General features: G+C 36.4%; 1 protein-coding gene across 1 annotated transcript in view; it reads right to left on the bottom strand.

Moving 5' to 3' along the window:
- LOC115437680 (sodium/potassium-transporting ATPase subunit alpha-2-like) overlaps positions 1-20,234 on the bottom strand; it is an 86,062-nt gene that overhangs the window by 27,487 nt on the left and 38,341 nt on the right. Inside the window, exons 11-14 of the mRNA XM_030160992.1 lie at positions 15,552-15,686; positions 12,153-12,232; positions 7,058-7,167; positions 3,405-3,580 (exon numbers count right to left, since the gene is read on the bottom strand). Of these exons, the coding sequence (XP_030016852.1) occupies positions 3,405-3,580; positions 7,058-7,167; positions 12,153-12,232; positions 15,552-15,686 (501 nt within the window). The remainder of the gene's footprint in view (positions 1-3,404; positions 3,581-7,057; positions 7,168-12,152; positions 12,233-15,551; positions 15,687-20,234) is intronic.

Below are 20,234 nucleotides of genomic sequence, written 5' to 3' on the forward strand. Positions count from 1 at the left end.
ATTATTTAACAAGAATAAAGTCATACTTTTATGAGATTAAACTCGTAATATTTTGAAAATTCGAGTTTCCGGTTTTACAGCGAAGGCAACAAGCGAAGCAGCAACTTTCCCTTCTGCTGGACTCAAACTCACAGTAGAATCCCCACAGTTTCTTCAGAAGCAACAAACCCTCTGTGTTTAGTTCTCTGGTGTTTCCACTGATAGTCCTACAGATGAACACTTAATTAGTTTGTCCTCCACAAAAGAGGAAATTTGCTACAAATCTGTTCGGTTCTGACAACAAACCCAAATGTGTGCAAACTGTCTTCAAAGTCCTTAGACTAATGTGTTTATGGGGAGGACAGACCCAGTATTTAACCTTTGTGCCTAACCCCCATGAAAGTATAACTTCACAAAATGCTCCAAGTTGTACATCGATGAGTAGGTACAACTTCTCATTATATAATGACTTTATTCTCATTAAATAACAGCTTTATTCTTGTTAATTAACTTTATTCTCGTTAATTAACAACTTTATTCTCGTTAATTAACAACTTTATTCTTGTTAAATAACAACTTTATTCTCGTTAAATAACGACTTTATTCTCGTAGTTACAAGCGGGGGTTTTTTTCTTATGTGGCCCTAATACGCCGTTGTACATTAGGGCAATTTCAGTCAAGTTTGGATTTCTGCATGTGTATTTTTTCTTGCAGTACATTACAAGTGCAATGTAAATGTTGAATTTTTCTGTTATTACACTACAATGTTGTTAAATGCTTCCACGCTATTGGATGGCACCACTCATTCAAGAACCATTTTGCACTTGTTGAATGCTGGATAAACATGTTTTAAAAACCTGCACAAATAAATGTTTATCTGCTGCTGTTTCATGCATTGTGATCTGTTGATGTAACTTGATGCCACAGTTTACTTAAGTTTGGTCAGGATATTGAGTAAATTAGACACAGAAAAATTATGGCAACAAAGTGACATTCAATATTATTGAATAGATTTAAAGTCCTGTGATACAAATTAAAACTTAAAATTAAACAATTATTTTAGGTACAGATAAATAAGAACAACAGTGTAAATGTGTTGAATTAAGCAACAGTGTGCTAGAATATGAGTTGATGTAATTCATTTTATTTACTTAATCCAAATCATTTTTATGCAGATATTTAGTAAATGTAAATCAATTTTACCCGTATAATTAATAAATATAAGTCAATTTCGCCTAGATTATCAGTAAATATGAATCAGTTTCCCCCAGATATTTAGTAAATCGAAATAATTTTTGCTCAGATACTTAGTAAATATAAATCAGCTTTCCTTGTGAAATTGACTAGGATTTACTAAGTATTTTTTGGCGATATAACTCATCATTTTGCGTGCTATTACTAAATCCAACACATTTCAACTGTTGCTATGATTAACATGTACTTAATATTTTTTGTTTAAGTTAAGTTAATGAATTCAATACTTTCTAATCAAAATTGTAGAACTTAAAATCTATTCAATTATATTATGTGTCACTTTGTTGCCACAATTTTTTTAAGTAACCATTGGTCATATTTTTTTCAGTGTGCCTTCAGGGTCTATACGTCTTTGAAATGTGTTGTGTAGGACAGGAATGGTGCTATCACAGGTTAGAGGTTCAATTCTACCGGTAAACTCCAAAGAAATATGGTTTTGGAGTAGAATAACTGCCAAAGCAGCAAGCTTTTGACCTAAAACAAACCTTGCATTTGACCAACGGCTTGGCTAACAATCCCCAGTACACCTACATCTGCTCAAAAAACCTTCAGATTGGTCATTGTTGTCTGATTGTTACAACTAGTTTCAGTGATGATTGTCTAGTTGTGGAATGATGCAAGCTTCTTTATTTCCTAAAGTAGCTTTTTTGACACATCCAGTACAGCGTTTTGTATCACTTCAATAAAAGCAAATGATGGAACCAAATAATTTTGCCAAAAGGCATACATCTTTTTGTCACATCATTGACAATAGAACATGGTGTACGGTGGATTTCATTTTTGCTTTCTGCAAAATACAGCTAATATTTTTAACCCAAGTTTTTCTGTGTGGTGGTCAGAACTAAACTTTAACCAAAAGTGGTCTTTTGGGATTAACTGACTATGAAGGTGATGGACAAACACAAGGTATGAACATGTGTGAAACCCATTTTGTTGTTTCTGTTTATTCATTTAATAGTAATGAAAGAGTAGATATCTCCATCTTCTTTCACACAAAGCCAGGTGTACGTATTTGCTTCATAAGCCACAAGTCTGCATTTATCTATCCGAAGGCCTCGTACAAAGCAATAACACTCATTTATCAATGACACTGATTTATCAGTAACACTGGTTTAGCCTTTGATGCATCCAGGCCAATACATTACAATACTGTATGTAGCACTGTCTACAGAATGTCTTTAATTACCTTTACTGAGAGGATCGTATAATAACTACATATATACAATCACACAACTTCAATGCTGCGACCAAAACTTACACTTAACTTATCATCAAATTTAAAGCCTTTTATCAAAAAACTTTACAGCCATTTGACTCATTCCTGCCTCTAGTTCATTATTTAAAGCCTATTAATGTTTTTTTTAAATCATTATCAAAGTAATCATATAACTACCTGACAATGAATGCACAAAATCTCTATTTCATATTTGCAGAGCATCCTGTGTGTGAAATAACTCATTCTACTCATTACATATTTTTATCCCTGGTGGAGGTTGTTTACTCTTCCTGCGGCCCAGCTTATTGCTCTTCTGACAAAACATTTGCAGTCACAGATGAGTATGAAAACCTGTAAATCGACTGAATTTACACCTTCTGAATAACATTCTTATTTGAACACAGTGAGTTTATCCCATATTGCTTGGTGTTCTTTTCATTTTTATGTTAGGACTGACATTTTTTTGGTCTTGTGCATATCCAACGGAGTAGGAAGAACAGAAAAAATATGGTTTTCACACCAAATGTGGTGCTGTAAAGATTTGTAACCCCTTGATGCAAAACTGCTTACACTGCCTGGTGTGTATTTTCATTGTTATCTCTTCATGCACTCGCCAAGACATAAATTGTTTGTTGAGTGTTGAGTTTACAACCATGAAGCAAACATCCTCACTGTTAGTCTAGTGGTTGGAGCTGGTCTTGTCTTTCGATTGAATGCAGTGAATACATCACCAGTGGCTTTCTCTCAACAATACCACTTTATTTATGTACTGATCATCAGTGATCAGGACTCCCTGGGGGAATCAGTTTTCATTTGGGCTCTGATTCAAAATTCAAAATAAAATTTGACATTGAAATCACATCTCTGAAAACCCCACTAAATGAAGCCTCGGGAAGAAAAGGGATTTTTTTTCCCATGAACCCACAATGACGGCTGAATATGTGGAACCAATTACCTTGATGCCAGCAGAGCGGCATTTTCCAACTGCATCAGGCACAGCGGCACGTGGCGGATCAATCATGGCGATGAGGCCCAGGAAACAGAGCTGCTCGGTGGGGAAGTTCATGTCGTCAGTGTCGAAAGTGTATCCTCGAGGGAACTGGGATGAAGACAGATTCAGGTGGCAGAAGCCTGTAAGAGTGGAGGGATCAGTGAGATAGCTGTTCATAACCAACTGAAATGACATCTCAAAGCGCACTGCAGGCAGTAGAAAAAAACATGTTGTTTTGTTTTGGCATCAAATGTATCAAATGACACTTTAAGGAGGAGACCAAGTTTTCTTGACCCAAACCCTCAAAAACTCATAACTAGTTTTGACACAACTTTCAAATTATTTTTTGTCTTTCTCAACTGATTTATCACCAGCATTTTTCAGTGAAAATGATGTATTTTCCTATATTTAATTTGCTGACAATGTAGATTTTCATAAAATCTCAGAGTAAATTAAAAGGTTATTAGATCATCTCACATAAAATTAGGAAGAAAAGGGGAGTTTTCAATAAACAGGTGCACTGGTGTTCCTGTCCACAGCTACTACAGATACTAAACATTCACTGACTAAGGCAGGTTATGGAAGGAGATTATATATTCTATTGTTAAAGGAGCTACATGTGGTATTTTTAATTTAAAATATTAACTCTTAAAGACCTCCAACTGTTTTATCATTATTTTGTCACTTCCAAATGATTTTTTTGTCTTTCCTAAGTGATTTATCACCATTTATTATAGCATCATAACATTCTGGACTATTTTGAGACTGTGGTGGAGAGGAGGACGCTGAAGAAAGTGATCTCCATTGTGGACAATGATGAGCACCCTCTCTACCACACACTGGACAGACAGCAGAGCACCTTCTCTAACAGACTATTACAGCTCCGCTGTTGAATGGACAGATATAGGAAATCTTTCCTGCCACATGCCATTCACTGTACAATAAACTCACCTCTGCCTGATGTTCAAACCTGGTCATAAACATATTTCCACGGTGCACTTCACTGTCCATATTACTGAACAATTCCATTTTAGTTTGCACATTACAGTTTATTGTTGCACCTTACTGCTTTTATACCATTTCTGTTTTTTATACTTCAAATTTATTATGTATAGAGTGTTTACTCTTGTATTCTATTGTTGATCTTATATTCTGTTTTTGCTGTCCGTCATGCTGCTGCTGCACTACAATTATCCAGTTTGAGATCAATAAAGTATCTATCTATCTATCTATCTATCTATCTATCTATCTATCTATCTATCTATCTATCTATCTATCTATCTATCTATCTATCTATCTATCTATCTATCTATCTATCTATCTATCTATCTATCTATCTATCTATCATTATCCTTTGCATTATGTATTTTTCAGTGAAAATCTGTTATTTTCCCATATTTAAGTCAATGATCATGTAGATGCACATTAAAATTCAGAATTAATTTTTATAATTATATCAAAACAAATAAAACAGAAGAAAAGTGACTTTTTCAACAAAATATATCATTAACTGTACATCAAAGGAGTGTGCACAACCACTGTCATTTGTCAGACGACATGGGTTTTATTGGTGAATCAATGCTGTAGAAGATGATGGTGTTTCCATGTTCACTACGGAACCTCTGAACGTCCACATGGGTTATATCTGATGACCATGAAAAGATGACAAACTGCATTTTACCTCAATATATTATTAGGATTAGTGCATCAACAGTTATTAAACATTTTAGATCAGTAGATGCTTTTGGTTAATGGTGGATGTTTGGGTCTTAATGGGTTAAGCATGTTTTATGTTCTAAGCCGGTGGTTCCTAACCTTTTTTACTTGGAGCCCCCCCGCTTGTGTCCAAGACAAGCCAGCCCCCCCAGTCGAAACTGTCCTGTCCTTCACTAAAAACAAAGTTAAGGTAACTCTCAACTTCCTTTTTTGATACTGATGAGTCATCTGCATTTTTCAGACATGATGTTTATACATATGATGATAAACTGACAACAGGGGAAAAAACTCAGATGAATTATCTATCTGACCTGACGATACTGTTGCTTTGGCTGTGGGGGTCACAAAGTTTCAGAGGTCAAGAGGGTGTTGCTACTGGAGAGCTTGATACTTTTAAATGCAGAAAAATTAAGTTTTGCAGGGGTTCATGCAGATTTTGATTATCTTATTGGGTGTATAAGTATTTTTTCTTTAACATGCACAAATTTAATTTTCACAACATGTAACCTCAGTGCAGACAAAGCCCACATCCCCCTGGGATCTCTGCCTTGAGGGGGCGTGCACCCCAGGTTAAGAACCACTGTTCTAAACAACCAATACATTTCTAAAGATGCTCCAGAATATCTTGCTATATACAGGAAAACATCACAATGAAATGAAAATGTGAAGATCTCAGGACCCTCAAAGCCACCCTCACATCCAACACATTGTTCTCTCCCTGCTCCAGCTCTTTACTTTACAGTATGCATACAAATCACTTTTAATTTGAGGTGGAGATTTCGAGGTGGTTGCAATACTTGAAATACAAATTGGATCAGCCACTTTTATTAATTCATGATCCACAGCCCTTGAAATATGTGTCTGCTGAATCCCAGCAGGGGCAAAGAAAAATACAACACTTCTGATGAAAAAGCAGGCACAGTCTAAAGGTGCAGAAACCTTCCTCTGTCATCAAACACCTGACCCGTCATCATCATCACCCAAGGCAAAACACAGACTTAATAATTTACATGATATCAGGAGTTTCACCCCAACAATGGCACTATTCCACATTTGCTGTTTAAAAAAGTGACACCTACTCTTACAAAATGATGATAGCTCATAATTGTTACCTATGGCAATTTATAAAAATGCCAGGATTTTTTTTTTTTTTTTTTCTTCAGTTGTCAAACTGATGACATTTACAAAGTCAGGATGCTAAACATTTGGGAGATATTGGAAGCTGAACTGCAAGTAATAACAAAGTTTTTACCCAAAGAAGGTGGTATTTGATAGTCTTTAGAGCAGTGTTTTTCAACCTTGGGGTCGGGACCCCACGTGGGGTCACCTTGAATTCAAATGGGGAACCCCGAAATTTCTAGTAACTGATAAAAAAAAAAAAAGAAAAAAAAGAAATAAATAAAAACTATATGGTGAGTTGGGAGAATCCTAATACATATAAGACATGACAAACTCTGAAGCTGAAGCTGAAGCACTGTGATTCTGTTTATCTGTCAGTGTTCATTGTGGTCAGTTTCAGATGCTGCAGTCCTTTCATAATTCATAGTTTGAGTTCTTGTTTTTTCAGTATTAATTGTCAGCCTTGTAAATCCAAGCTGGACTGACTGTACATATCCTGACCAAGGAAAATCTAACTGTCACTTTGTGCGGTAATCTACACCTGGCTTTTCTGCCTCCATCCATAATAATATACATTACATAGACTAAATGTCATCTAAATTAACATTTGTTTGCAACATAGTATAGCAAACTATTACATGATCAAAAACAAATTGATTTTAGCCAAAAAAAAAAAGTCTCTGTTTTAAATGTCTGGGGTCGCCAGAAATTTGTGATGTTAAAATGGGGTCAAGAGCCAAAAAAGGTTGGGAAGCACTGCTGCAGAGAGTGTGCAAACATACCCAGCACTCTCTCCCCAAGTCCTCCCAGCTCCATGTAGGCATTCTGGAAAGACTCTCTCCAGGACTCATCAAGTGCCTGCTCCTGGCCCTGGATCATAATGGTACTGCATCTGTAAAGCAGTCATAAATTAATAACTGAAGAGCAAATGCAAAACATCTTCAAAAATACTGGAGTAGTGTCTGTTGATTTAAACACAAATGAGCTTCTGCTACCAACACCATGGATACCGTCCCACAGACACCCTGGCAAATCAGTCCAAGGTTCTGATCATTCCTGGAGCTCTGACTGAGGGAGGTTCTACCATCACAAATATATAGAATTCAACACAGCTCCTCTCAGGCCTGGTTATCTGATAAGGGGCTGAATTCATTTCTCTGGCAATTGTACATTTTGATACTTTAACATTATTTTTAGAGGCTCTATTACTCTTTAATAATGACATAAAATGAAAACCTTTTTTTTTTTTTTTTTTTTTTTTTACAACATGTCTCCTATGATAGCTTCTGTGCAAAGATTTGTGGCCAGATCACTTTTCTTTTAACTGATATAGGAAATGTCCATTTGTTTGCTCAGCCTGCCTAAAAATTAATGTGGTGTTGGATCTTTCAGTGAAAAATACAAATGCAGACCACATTGACCAGACTGAATACAAATATTTTCTTACTGAAATGCTATGCAGATGGTGGTTTGTTCTATTCCAAGACAGTTTTCCTAAATTAGGTTTAAAAAACACAATATAATGCCTGTCTTACAGTAGCACAATATATCAAAATTTTTGCCAAAACATTGCCATCATCATCCTAAAACATCATCTCTGAAACCAAAATTACTGGACTGTTTCCATGAGCCCTTATACAACTAGCATGATTTGAATACTACCAAATGTACATTAATTGATCATATATTGATTAATTATGTCTTAGACGGTCAATAAATACTCTGCTACAGTGAGATAAACAGAGAGGAGCTGGAAATGAAATGAAGTACCTTGTTTATGGCATTGGCTGGGGTTATGAATATACACAAATGAGTTATCCACAGCATTTAAGGAGACCACAACAGAAAAAAACAATCTGAGGCCAGGGGAATGTGGACAAAATCAAAAGGGCACTTCAGGCTACAGAGTAACATATGGACAAACCAGGGTTGACCTTGATGCCGCATTACTCAGTGTGACCATATGAGTGAAATGAGGCACAAATATAGCCTGCAAATACAAATAACCCTGCAGGAAGATGAGGGAGTCACGGTCATTTAAAGAGGCAATTTGTGATATTCACAGTTTAAAACATTCCAAATTTGAACTGAATTATCAATGGAGTGTGAAAAAAAAACGCTTGACAAAGATGTCAGTGGTGTATGATACAAAGGTTTCTACAGAGTGCTAACCAGGTGGCCCAAGTCCATCCTGTCTTGTAATACCACGATGTACCTCAAGAAGCACAGTGAGTCAATCTAACAAGAAATCACATTTGGCAGCAAAGAACAAAATACAATAATAGTAATACTAATACAGTAGTACCTTGATTTACGAGTGCACCAACTTACGAGTTTTCTGAGTTACGAGCCGTCGCTCAGTCTATTTTTTGCTTTGAGTTGCGAGCCAAAATCCAAGTTGCGAGCGAGCTTCAGATACACCGCCACTAGTTGTCATAGCCAATAAAAAGAAAAATGTTGAAGGACAGGTTAAATGTATTTTATTTTAGTTTGTTGTTTCTAAATGTAATTCAAAATTTGAAGATTATGGTGATATTAGGTGTTACAGCTATTATCTAATTTTGCACAACGAAGTCCAGTCGCTGTCCAGAAGGGAGGTGCTGAAACGTTTTGTCATGTGTCTGGAAGAGGTGAAAAAAGGTCATCTAGAACATGTCAAATACCTCTGCAAACATCAATATGCATTGGAGATAAGTTCAATATAAGTTACACATACAGGGGTTGGACAAAATAATGGAAACACCTAACATTGTGGCATCATAGAAGGTGTTTCCATTACTTTGTCCAACCCCTGTAGGTTCAAATCACGTTACTCATAGTTTAGAAATAAGTTTTGGATAGGCTAGACATTATCTCAATGTATTTCGACTTATGGGGCTGAAATGGATTAATGGCATTTCAATTAATTTCAATGGGGAAAATTGATTTGATATACAAGCAAATTTAGTTATGAGCTCGGTCACGGAACAAATTAAACCCGTAAGTCAAAGTATCGCTGTAAATGCACTGCAAGTCTTTTTTGACTGTGTTGCTTCTCATTACTGCACCATTGCTCCTAAAAGAGCATTAAGGATTTCTGGACAAACTAATTCTTAAAATATGGAAGGAAAGATCTTTCTTGGGATCATGGTAAGGAGGCAGACCACTCTTTTGTTGGACAGTAAATTCATGGACAGAAAGGAATATCAAGGATATCAAGCTGTCTCGATCATACCTGTATGATTTCCAAAATCACTGAAATTACAGTTAGGTTACCATAATTCAAGGAAGAATCGTGGTACTAAAACTTGATCTAAAAATGGGATGATATCTCACAAGCTGTGGTAACGACTCTCAAGACCTGCAAGGAGGGAATAAAGGAAATGTATGACCATAAGTGGACAAAATATCAAGGTCTTGTCCTTGAGAGTCAACAGAAGGGGTGGAAAGCCTGGAATCTGTCAGTGGAAGTGGACTGTAGGGAATCTGTGGAGAAGTCCCTCTGGAAAACTCATGGGCATCTGGGAATAGAGGCTGATGCTAGGAAGCATCTGGTAGCCATCATCACCAAGGAGGGACAACATGGATCTGATAATGGGCATTAACTGCACTCAGCTGAGTGGTTGACAGTGGGGGTAGGACCAGGATGTTGGTTCTGCAGTCAAGCCCCCTGTAGATGTCATGGGCTCAATTTGGAAACATGGGGTCTGTACCTCCACTTGAAGAGCTGCACATTTTTGAATGGTTTTAAAAGCATAAACTACACAGGACGAGTTAGTAATAAAAAGGGCGAACAACAAAAGTGTGTTTGCTAAATGTAATGGGAATCGCACAACTCCTGTCACTTTTCCACTGATGGTATCAGATCTACTCATGACTTGGGACAGCTTTTTTGGCATTTCCAGTGTGTGAGAGCAGGGACCTCCAGGGACTATCAGATACTATTATTAATACTACATTTAACAACACAGCACTTAACCCATAAAGACCCAGTGCTGCTTTTGTGGCAATACCCAAACGAATTGTTCTCCATTTTTCACCTTCCTTAAATGATTTATCGCCATTTACTCTAATGTTGTGCTCTGTATTTTGCATTTTTAAGTGAAAATCAGCTATTTTCCTATATTTAATGTACTGATTATATAGATGTTCACTAAAGCTCAGACTAAAGTTGAAAGTTATTGTATCCAAAACAGAGAAAACTGATGAAAAAGTTCATTCTGTCAGAAAAATCTATCATTAACTGAACATGAACCAAGTGTCTCCACCCACTGTCATTTGTCAAACTCCATGGGTTTTACTGGTGAATCAATGTTGTAGAAGATGGCCGTGTTTCCACAGTGAATGCAAAGCCCCTGAACATCCAAATATATCCAAATAATATCTGATGACTATGTAAAGATGACAAACTGCATTTTACACCAATTATTTACATGTATTGGGGGGGGGGGGTCTGGTTGTTTTTCATAGTGAGGCTTTGCCATATATGTGCTGATAATATCTAGTTTAAATATGAATATATGAATATATTATTACTATATTACTATAGAGGACGATATAGAATATTATATGTATTTATATTATATATGTATATGTTTTTGTTTGTTTTGTTTTTGTTTTTTAGTTTTTATTAATATCTGGTATTAATATCTGGTAGGATAAGTTGTAAATAGGTATTATCATATTAGTGTATCTAAGAAAAAGGAAGTATGATATTGTTATACTACTACTACTGTTATTATTATTTTTATTATTATTATTATTATTATTATTATTATTATTATTATTATTATATTGATATTCATGCAAAATAATAATCACTATACAGTGATCATAAGAAATAGTAATTGGGGGTAGGAGTATGTAAGTTTTTACTTCTTCCTACTCCTTTTCGAGCATATATAATTTCATTTCCTTTGTTTTCTTTATAATATTATTATTATTTTTTTTATTTTTTTTTTTGTGGTTTGTTTGCTTATCAGTCACTTATGTACCAGTACTTATATTTTGCTGGTTGATTTATGTTTTTATCTCACTGTCTACATGTTCAAAATAAAGATTTCATTCATTCATTCATTCATATTGATAGGATTAACGGATCAACAGATATTTAGCATTTTATATCAGTGAATGATTTTGGTCACTGATGGACGTTTGGGTCTGTTTGGCTGAACCAGAATCATTGCTGCTTATGTTGAGATGTGGGCCACCAAGCCAAGCTGGCAAGAAAACTTTGAAGAGTAGCCTCCTTGGATAAACTGACCACAGATTGTAAATGCAAACAATAAGATTCTCACCTTAAAAATGTTACTATAACATGTGGTCTTGAACACATTCATTCAGAGTTTTAAGGTCAACCTCCTCCATTGTTTCGTTTCTTGTAGCTGCAATAATGTTGAAGACAACATCACAATAGTTTAGGCTGCATCGCTTTAATGACCAGCCACGCTGATAAAGTCCTATACCTGTAGTGGAAATGCTGTGCACTGCAGGCCAAACTGAGCCGAGCCATGCCACCGTCAAGGGAGTGGAGCTGACAACGGCAGTGAAAAAGCAGCATATGATGACTGCAAAGTGTGAGGATTTAATGACAGGAGTGTTATTTTTTCAGAGATTAGCGCAGAGAAATGTTGCCCCCTCTCTTGATAGTATAATGGGTTTTTTTTATCTTAACCTGACAAACTGCCCCTTTAAAGACTCCTTAAGTTTTCTTTAACTGCATGCCTGAAATAACATATCAGTATTGAGCTGGTACTATTGCTGTAATATAAATGCACACATAAAGTACTGGCACTGCAGTTTTGAGAATAATGCTACTTTAAATTAGTATAAAGGAATGGGAAGTATACAAAGGGTCAAACTTCTGTGAGTCCCGATTTATGAGATCGATTAACCAACCTGTCTAAGATCCTCTCCGGCGCTCCCTTCATGACCAGAATATGACCAGATGGATTATCTTCCACCTCATGGATAGAAAGCTTGAAAAATGGAAAGAACAGGATTACTGGCGAGAACACAACATGAGCTTTCAGATAAAAGTGTTTGCCATTAACTGTTTGTGCTTTGTTGTCGGCTGCTTTCCGCTGCTTCTTCTTTGTGCGTTTGATCTAAAATATTACACTTTTAGTACAAAATGTTTCAGATGGACGTGCTTGTTAAAAATACTCAACAGTGAATTTCATGTTGGTGCCTGCAATCATTTTTTGGGAGCTGCTGTCATATTTTTTTCCAAGTGGGTTGAAATAAAAGTCTTATCGAAGTTGACTTGACTGAGTGCACGCAGCAAGTCATATGTATTCCCCGTGTTGACGAGCGTTCATTCACACATGTATTCCTGTGGCGTTACAGCTCGCACTACCCTTTCCCCCACACAAGAATGCACACAGCCACACATACACCTACAAATGCACACACTCCCTCAGGTAATTTGTATCTGAGTCACAGCATATCTAATCTCAGAAAACCAGAGCAAAATTGCTTTTTTCCCTCCCCTCAACACAGGCGTTCCTATTTTAAGTTAAGGAACAGGTTTACGGAATGCATGCAGGAAGTCTTTGTTTGCTTCAACCTCATGTTATTCATATGCTGGTTCAGAACTCCAGATGGGTAAGACTGGGTGTGAAAAGTAAAACAGTAACACTCTGTCTTTCTTAATTGCTGCTGTGCCCTTGAGCAAAGTATTAAAGAGCTCTGTGTCTGCTTTCATAGCTCTTCAAGCATTGGTTTTCATCACTGTCTGCTTTTCTCATCTATCGCACTGAGAGGAATGTAAATCTTTTGTATCATACAGAAAATGACACTCATCTGCGATCATCAAAGGTAACAATAAAAAGTGGTTTATAAACTTAGTTCTATAGGATGTAGGTGTTGATTTTGTGCAAGTCACAACATTTAATGTGTTAGTAGTTTCACAGAAGCATCTGGGTGGCCGGCAGTGTGTTTGTAGCCTGTTGGGCCGCTCCCTGGTGAGAAAGTGTGGAAGTGTATGAATGTTAAGCAGGATGTTGTTAAAAAAAAAAAAGCATGTGTGTTCAGGCATCCTTCTCTGGATGGAAATAAGGTTGAAAATGAATATTCATGATGCAGTCATGCTGCATAAAAAACATACAGTATACACTTTAGTATCCAAGTCATGCAGCAGATTTTTTCCTACATGATAAAAATTGTTATGTTTCCACGGTCTGTATTTTTTATCTCTTTACACAGATACACAAACAGAAATGCTTATATTAGGACTGTCAATTCATGAATAAATTAACAAACTAATTACATAATTTGCTGTGGTTAACCACAATTACTCGCTATTTTGCTTCTCAAGATCAAAACTTCTAATAGTGAGTATTTCAGTGTAAATTAATATGAAATCAAGGAAAAAGGGGTGTATTTAACCTCAAATACACTGTAAAAAAATGCTGTTGTTTTTACGGAAAAAACTGGCAGCTGTGGTTTCCAGAACAATACTGTAAAAAACACATCCAACTGTAAACAGATTTACGGAGTAACATGCAAATTTAACATTTTAAACACGTAGATTTAACACTGGATTTAAATGGTAAATGGACTACACTTATTTATTTATTCGTTTTAAACACCTTTATGGTGTCTAAAGCGCTTTCCAAACCCACCAGGTCCTACTGGGAGCAATTTAGAGTTCAGTGTCTTCCATGGACATATGGACAGTCCGAGCCAGGATTCGAACCACCAACCCTTTGGTTATCTACCCACTCTACCAATCCATTAATTTACAAGTTTAAAATGTTAAATTGTCAGATGTTTACTATTTTATATATTTTTTTTATTTAAAAAAAAAAAAAAAAGAGGAAAAAAAAGCAAATAGGCCGTTATTTCAACATTATGGTCTTGCAATTTAAACTGCACCACAATGTTTTTCAATTTATAGTGTTATTTTCTAAAAACAATAGAAATACATCATTTCTACATACAAATCTGGTTTTGTTAACATACTCTTCCTGTAAGAACTACAGCTATATTTGATTTAATCATTGACACAAAAATCTTTTCAGATAAACAATGTTGCATTATATTGTCACTTAAAGTTTTTTTATGTTGCAATTTTACAACTTTTTGGTGTTAATTCTACAGTCATTTTTTACAGTGTACTATTGAGTAGGAGTATTTGTTTGACCTTTGAACACAGATTCTATCCTATAAAAACACTGAGATCATCAAATCTATCTTAAAGATCCATCAAATCTTAAAGTTCCATTTCATTTCACACCCTATCATCAGACAGCAGCTTCGAAGGCAAGAATGTCCCGTATGCATAATAACTGTGTTCTGTATTCAAATACCAATTTAACTTTAAAAATGTCCTCGATTGTCCAGTACATATTAAAAAAGAAGAAGCAAAGAAACAGTTCAGCTTTGTCCTCCTTTACATTCAGACAGTAGCTGAGACAGACCAGTCTGTTTACATTATGAAGGGACTGTGGTTTGGTACTTGATGTGCCCTTCGAGGGCTTTGACGTATGTTGGCCTCACATACATCTGTGTACGGCACATACCGGCTTTTCCTTTATTTCAGTCTGCAGAAGAAAACTGGACTATGTTTACACTTCAGAAATATGGCGTTTGAACATTACCCCACTACTTCATTGCTAAAAGAGTCACACTTCTGAAATCTGTTTAATCCAGTAAACATTAGCTGTTTCATAAAATGTCATACAAATCTGAAACAAGCATTTAAAAAATTACAAAAAAGAAAATAAATTAAGTGTGTTTTTTTTAAATGGTTTGAAGCCACTGAACAAAGGTGTGTAGTGAGGTCAAAAGGTGGCGCTATAGGTGACATTGAACATGGCTTTACTACTTTATGAGAATGAGGAATATTAGCTGATCAGTTACATGAGTTTATATGTCAGAATTTATATGAAAAAAAAAAGTTTTTAGATACCATGTGCACATTTTGAAAAAGGCCAAAAAGTAAGTATAAAAGGAGGAAGGTCTTTTGGAATTTTGTGGGTGGATAAAATACATTCACTGTAACTTGGCCACTATGCTACTAATTATTTTTGATTATTATTTAAAAGTGTATTTTACACACTTTCACTGCTTGGGAAAAGTATCCTGTTAATATGTTAAATGTAACTACTCCCCAACACTAGTCATTGGTCATCTGTAAACACATGCAGCCGTGTCAATTGTGTTCATTTCCTTCAATGTGTTAATTATTTTAAATTAATTGCCACAACTAATGCATTTTGACACCACTAGACACACCGACAGACAGAGAAATGCAGCATCAAGCTGTGATGCCACGGTGTTTCTGTGCAGTACCTGGTATTTGTTGGTGGAGTTGAAGGGGATCTCTGCCACTTTGGGGTTCCTGCCTCTTAAGTCACGAACACTCCCGCAGCACACCTCGATACATTTGAGCAGAGCGGACTCGGATGCATCCCCCGCCGTCTCCCTCTGGGGAAACACACACAGACTCACATGAGCACAGTCGCTCACATATGCATATTACCAAACGAGGGTTGTCTGCCTCACTTTGCTCGTGTTTGTCAGACCACAGTGGAGGGAAGGTTTTGGCTCATGTGTTATATAAATGATTAAAACAAAACCCAAGAGGACATTCTTTAGTGCCATTATAGTTCTCATTCATTATGCAGAGAGCTGAGTATCATCTGCATCTCTGTGGCATGTAATCTCACCACAGTGTTTCTTTTAAGGTTATATAACAATTTAATCCAAAAGTCAAAAAGCACAATACTTTCAGTAATTTGGTGGGTACAGCTATGTTTCCATCAGAACAATCTGAAATGTTCTTTGCTCTGTTTCCTGAGGGCTTTTTAAGCATATTTTATAAGATTCAAGACAAAAAAGATTACATCATTATGTGAAGAAACACTGGAAGAAACACATTAGGCCGTTGCCTATTGGCAATAATCAATATCAAATTGATCACTATGGTTATGGTTCACAAGTGAATTTCAGCCACAAAGAATTAAAAATTCATAGTGTGTTTTTTGTGGACCACTTGGCCTGCAGTAATGTGCACAAGCCATGTTATGACAATTAATGTTTTCTTAAAAGAGTAAGAATCTCATAATATCTACTGTTGGGGAAAATAAAAAACAAAGCATAAAATCTTGCAAATTACAAGTTTTTCTGGTGCATTTAAATGCTGTCTGTTAATTTTATTATTTGGAAAAGGTTTGTGAATGTGTGCATAGTATTTGTCTGCACTTGTTATCCATGCACCGTCAAACATCCAAAGAGCAAGAAGATTTTTTTAAGGCTTAGAGCTGATTATCTTCCATTTTGATGCACATTGCTTGGTATTTGTTTTTATGCTTTTGCAGGTTGATCGATTTCAACTTCTGTGACAGAGTTGCTTCTTTGATGTTTGAATCATTTATGAGAAAACTCACAACCTGTGAAATCCCTGTAGAGGAACATTCCTCAATGATCGTGGCAAATCACCGAGGTCTTGGAGACAATTTATTAAAATGATGTCCAATATACCAAAAGGGTCCCATACAAAGACGAGAAACTGCTTAGTCATTCATGAAGAGTGGCAAAACAAGGACACACTTGGCAAGATTTGTCCTTGTTTGTGCCTTTTCATGAATGAATAAATAGATCAAGGAAATTCCATTTGTCTGTTTTCCGGGTGCAGACGGGGACATGTTCTCGTAATGGTAGTGGAGCCTTAGCCTTGACTGCTGTGTCTGACTGCTGTCAGCAGGCACAACTGTTACTTAATGCAGAGACGAAACCTGGGCACCTTAAGGGGCAGAGAGGAGGCATCGGCTCCCGCTGGAGTCAAAAAGCTGTAATCCCTGTCGCTGAGAGCCACACGGAGCAATTGCTTCAGGTCAGTGCAGCACAAGTTGGAGGATAGTGGTTGGCAGAGCACTGGGATATTATTGACTTACCCACCCAGTGGTGTGTGTGTGTGTGTGTGTGTGTGTGTGTGTGTGTGTGTGTGTGTGTGTGTGTGTGTGTATCAGTATGGGGGAGTCATTTCCAGCAGTGCAGCAGATTATCCATTGTATGTGTTTATGTGTGTGAGGATGCTATATGAGCCAGCATGTATGGACTACACCTTTGTCAAATGGTTGTGGTCTGTTTTTACAACTTGTTTTATTCACTGTATGTGTTACTTTAGTGAATCTACAAGGATGTTTAAAAAAGCATATTTAACTATTTTCTGTGCAATTGTTAGGTAGTCAGTGACCACATGACCATCTACTGTATTTCTACATCAAAAATACTGTATTTTTTGATCCACTAAATGTATTAATTTTTGAATATCTACCAGATCACTGGCAATTTACATCAGATTGTGTTTCAGCAATGTTAAACAGAATCTGGAAGATGTGTCCTTTCAAATGTCAAATGCACGCAAATCAGCCTCACATTTCTATTATAACCCTAACACTACAAGAACAATTTATAAAATATTATGTATTGTTAGTCTTGCACTGCCAGGGATGTCCCCATGAGGAAAACTGTTGTTATTCTATATCTGCAAACACACACTATATCAGAGCTTTAGCCAAGTCTGGCACTATAGACTGTCATTCTGAAATAGAAAAAAAAAACAAAACTGTGGGTTGTGGCTAGTTTATATTTCTTTAAAAGAGTGATATTTTGCATATTTAAAATGGAATTCTTCATTTTCAAATATTTCCCGGTGGTCTACATAAACTGTAAATGCTCTGCTTGGGTCTGAATTCTTCATTCATTCAACTCCACAGGTCCATCTTCAACCCTATTTCTGAGTAATGACACCAGAAAGGTGGTTTGGAGCCCTGGCCCTTTAAATGCAAATGAGCCATTTCAGGCCCCGCCTCTTCCAGGTTGTTGGCTGTGCTGCTCTGTCCCGTTCAACCAACAACTGAACATTTTAGGTAATGGGCTCCAAGTTTGGACATATTTTCAGTCTGGACTACAACCGCGGCTGCTGAGAAACAATTATGTCGTACTCAGAGAAATGTTCATCTGAAGTCTGGACCTTACATGTGCAAATGTTGTGACGTAACTAGTTATAAAACCTAACAAATTAAGCAGGAATTAAAACAGGTTGTAGAAACCCACTCAATTTTTGCCCAAATTAATATAAAGATACTTTTGCAGCAGCTGGAAGGGTCCAATTCAAACTGTATGAACTATTAGGGTCCAAATACACAAATAAATGAATGAAGTCTCATAAAAGTGGGTTTAGAAAATTATAACCCCTTTAAGTGAATCAGACTGTATGAGATGCAGCGACAGTGCATTTACAAAATAATGCAAGCGTGGGAGATGTTATGATTGGAGTATCTGCATGTGAGGATGGGACCTGTGGTATTAAACTGACTAAATCCAAGTTAAAGACAATGAAACATACAAAGACACGTTTTTGTCAAAATGTGTAGTTTCAGTTCACAGGTATGGACTGTTCTTTCACTTGGAAAGCGTTAACAGTCAGATAACAGAATGCAGGATAATGAAGACTAACATTATCATTTAATGACAGGATTATTCCAATACAGAACATCCAGTGGGCCAATCTAATGAAATGTTATAAACCCCAATGTTTAATGGTGAATGGATATTCTACAGTGCTTTTCTCACCAGTAAGCAAAGCACTCTACAGTGTGTCTCACTCATCCATTCAGAATTACCAATGCTGGCCTGTCCTCTGGGAAAACTCTGGGTTCAGTGTGTTGCCCGAGGACACTTCAACATATTAGAGAAAGGAGCAGGGAACTGAAGCCTGCAGTTTGTGGACCAGCTGCTCTACTGCAGTCTCACACTGTATCACGACTGACATGTAAAGAACAATGAGGTAAATACTGCACAGTTATGAGTAGCCAAAGGAGCATTGAAAACGTTGTCAGTGTATGTTTTTGTAAATACCAGATATATATCAGTATAATTAGTCAGTGAACGATCCTCCGCATTTTACCTTTCCTCTTTGCCTTTGGCCATTGGTTACGGTGAGAGCAGGGGTGTCAAACTCAACATAGTTCAGGGACCACATTCAGCCAAATGTGATCTCTGGTGGGCGGGACCAGTAAGATAATAACAGTGAAATAACATAACATGCGGCACACTTTTAATCCCCCTCAGCCAAATATAGTGTAAAATTCTGTTGAAAGCTCCTGCCCTATAATTTTTTTTTTTTTTATCAAGGTCTTTTTTTTTTATTTTCAGTTTTCAAATCCACAAAAAGAAACATACAACTTTAACATGAAACCTGCCCTATAATTTAGATTGGATTGTCTATGTGTAAAACTTATTACATACATACCAATATTTGAAAGTATTCAGATATTATAACTGCACGAGGCCATTTGACCTTGGAAAAAGTAGGTCAAGGTCACCTATTTTCAATAGGCCTCTGCTCCATGCCAAGATGCACCCACAGTATAAATTTAGCACAGATATGTCAATGAATTCTGCATTCTTCAGATAATGCGATTACGTTGTTGAACGGACAAATGGATGGACAGACAAACAACAAAACAATTACAACACTCCTTTGCCCGGAGTTGGCCGAAGGGTAAAAACTAAAATTACATGATGAAAATGCATCAGATCTACAAACTGCCATGTAAAAAATGTGAATAACATGAACAAACCCCAACGACGTGAAATTTCTAAAGAAAATTAAGTGCAACTTTAACAGTGGCCTCAGGTTATCATATACACATGTGCATTACAATTTACAGGTCATAGTGGATCTACAAAAACACTAAACATTTCAGGTTGTTCATATTTATTCAGGTTATTCTCTTTTTTTGAAAGGATATTTTATAAATGTAAACACTTTCATAATATTTTACTTTTACACAAAAACAAAGTATAAAAATTGGGAGTTGTCACTATATGTAGGCTATAATACTTTGCTGGTCCGATGCACTTGAGATCATATTGGGCTGAATGCGGCTTTTGAACTAAAATGACTTTGTCAATACGTTCAGTGTAATTTTTACATTTCACAAATTCATACCATGGGCTGGACTG

Source organism: Sphaeramia orbicularis, chromosome 17, assembly GCF_902148855.1.
Source record: "Sphaeramia orbicularis chromosome 17, fSphaOr1.1, whole genome shotgun sequence".
Lineage (NCBI taxonomy): Eukaryota > Metazoa > Chordata > Actinopteri > Kurtiformes > Apogonidae > Sphaeramia > Sphaeramia orbicularis.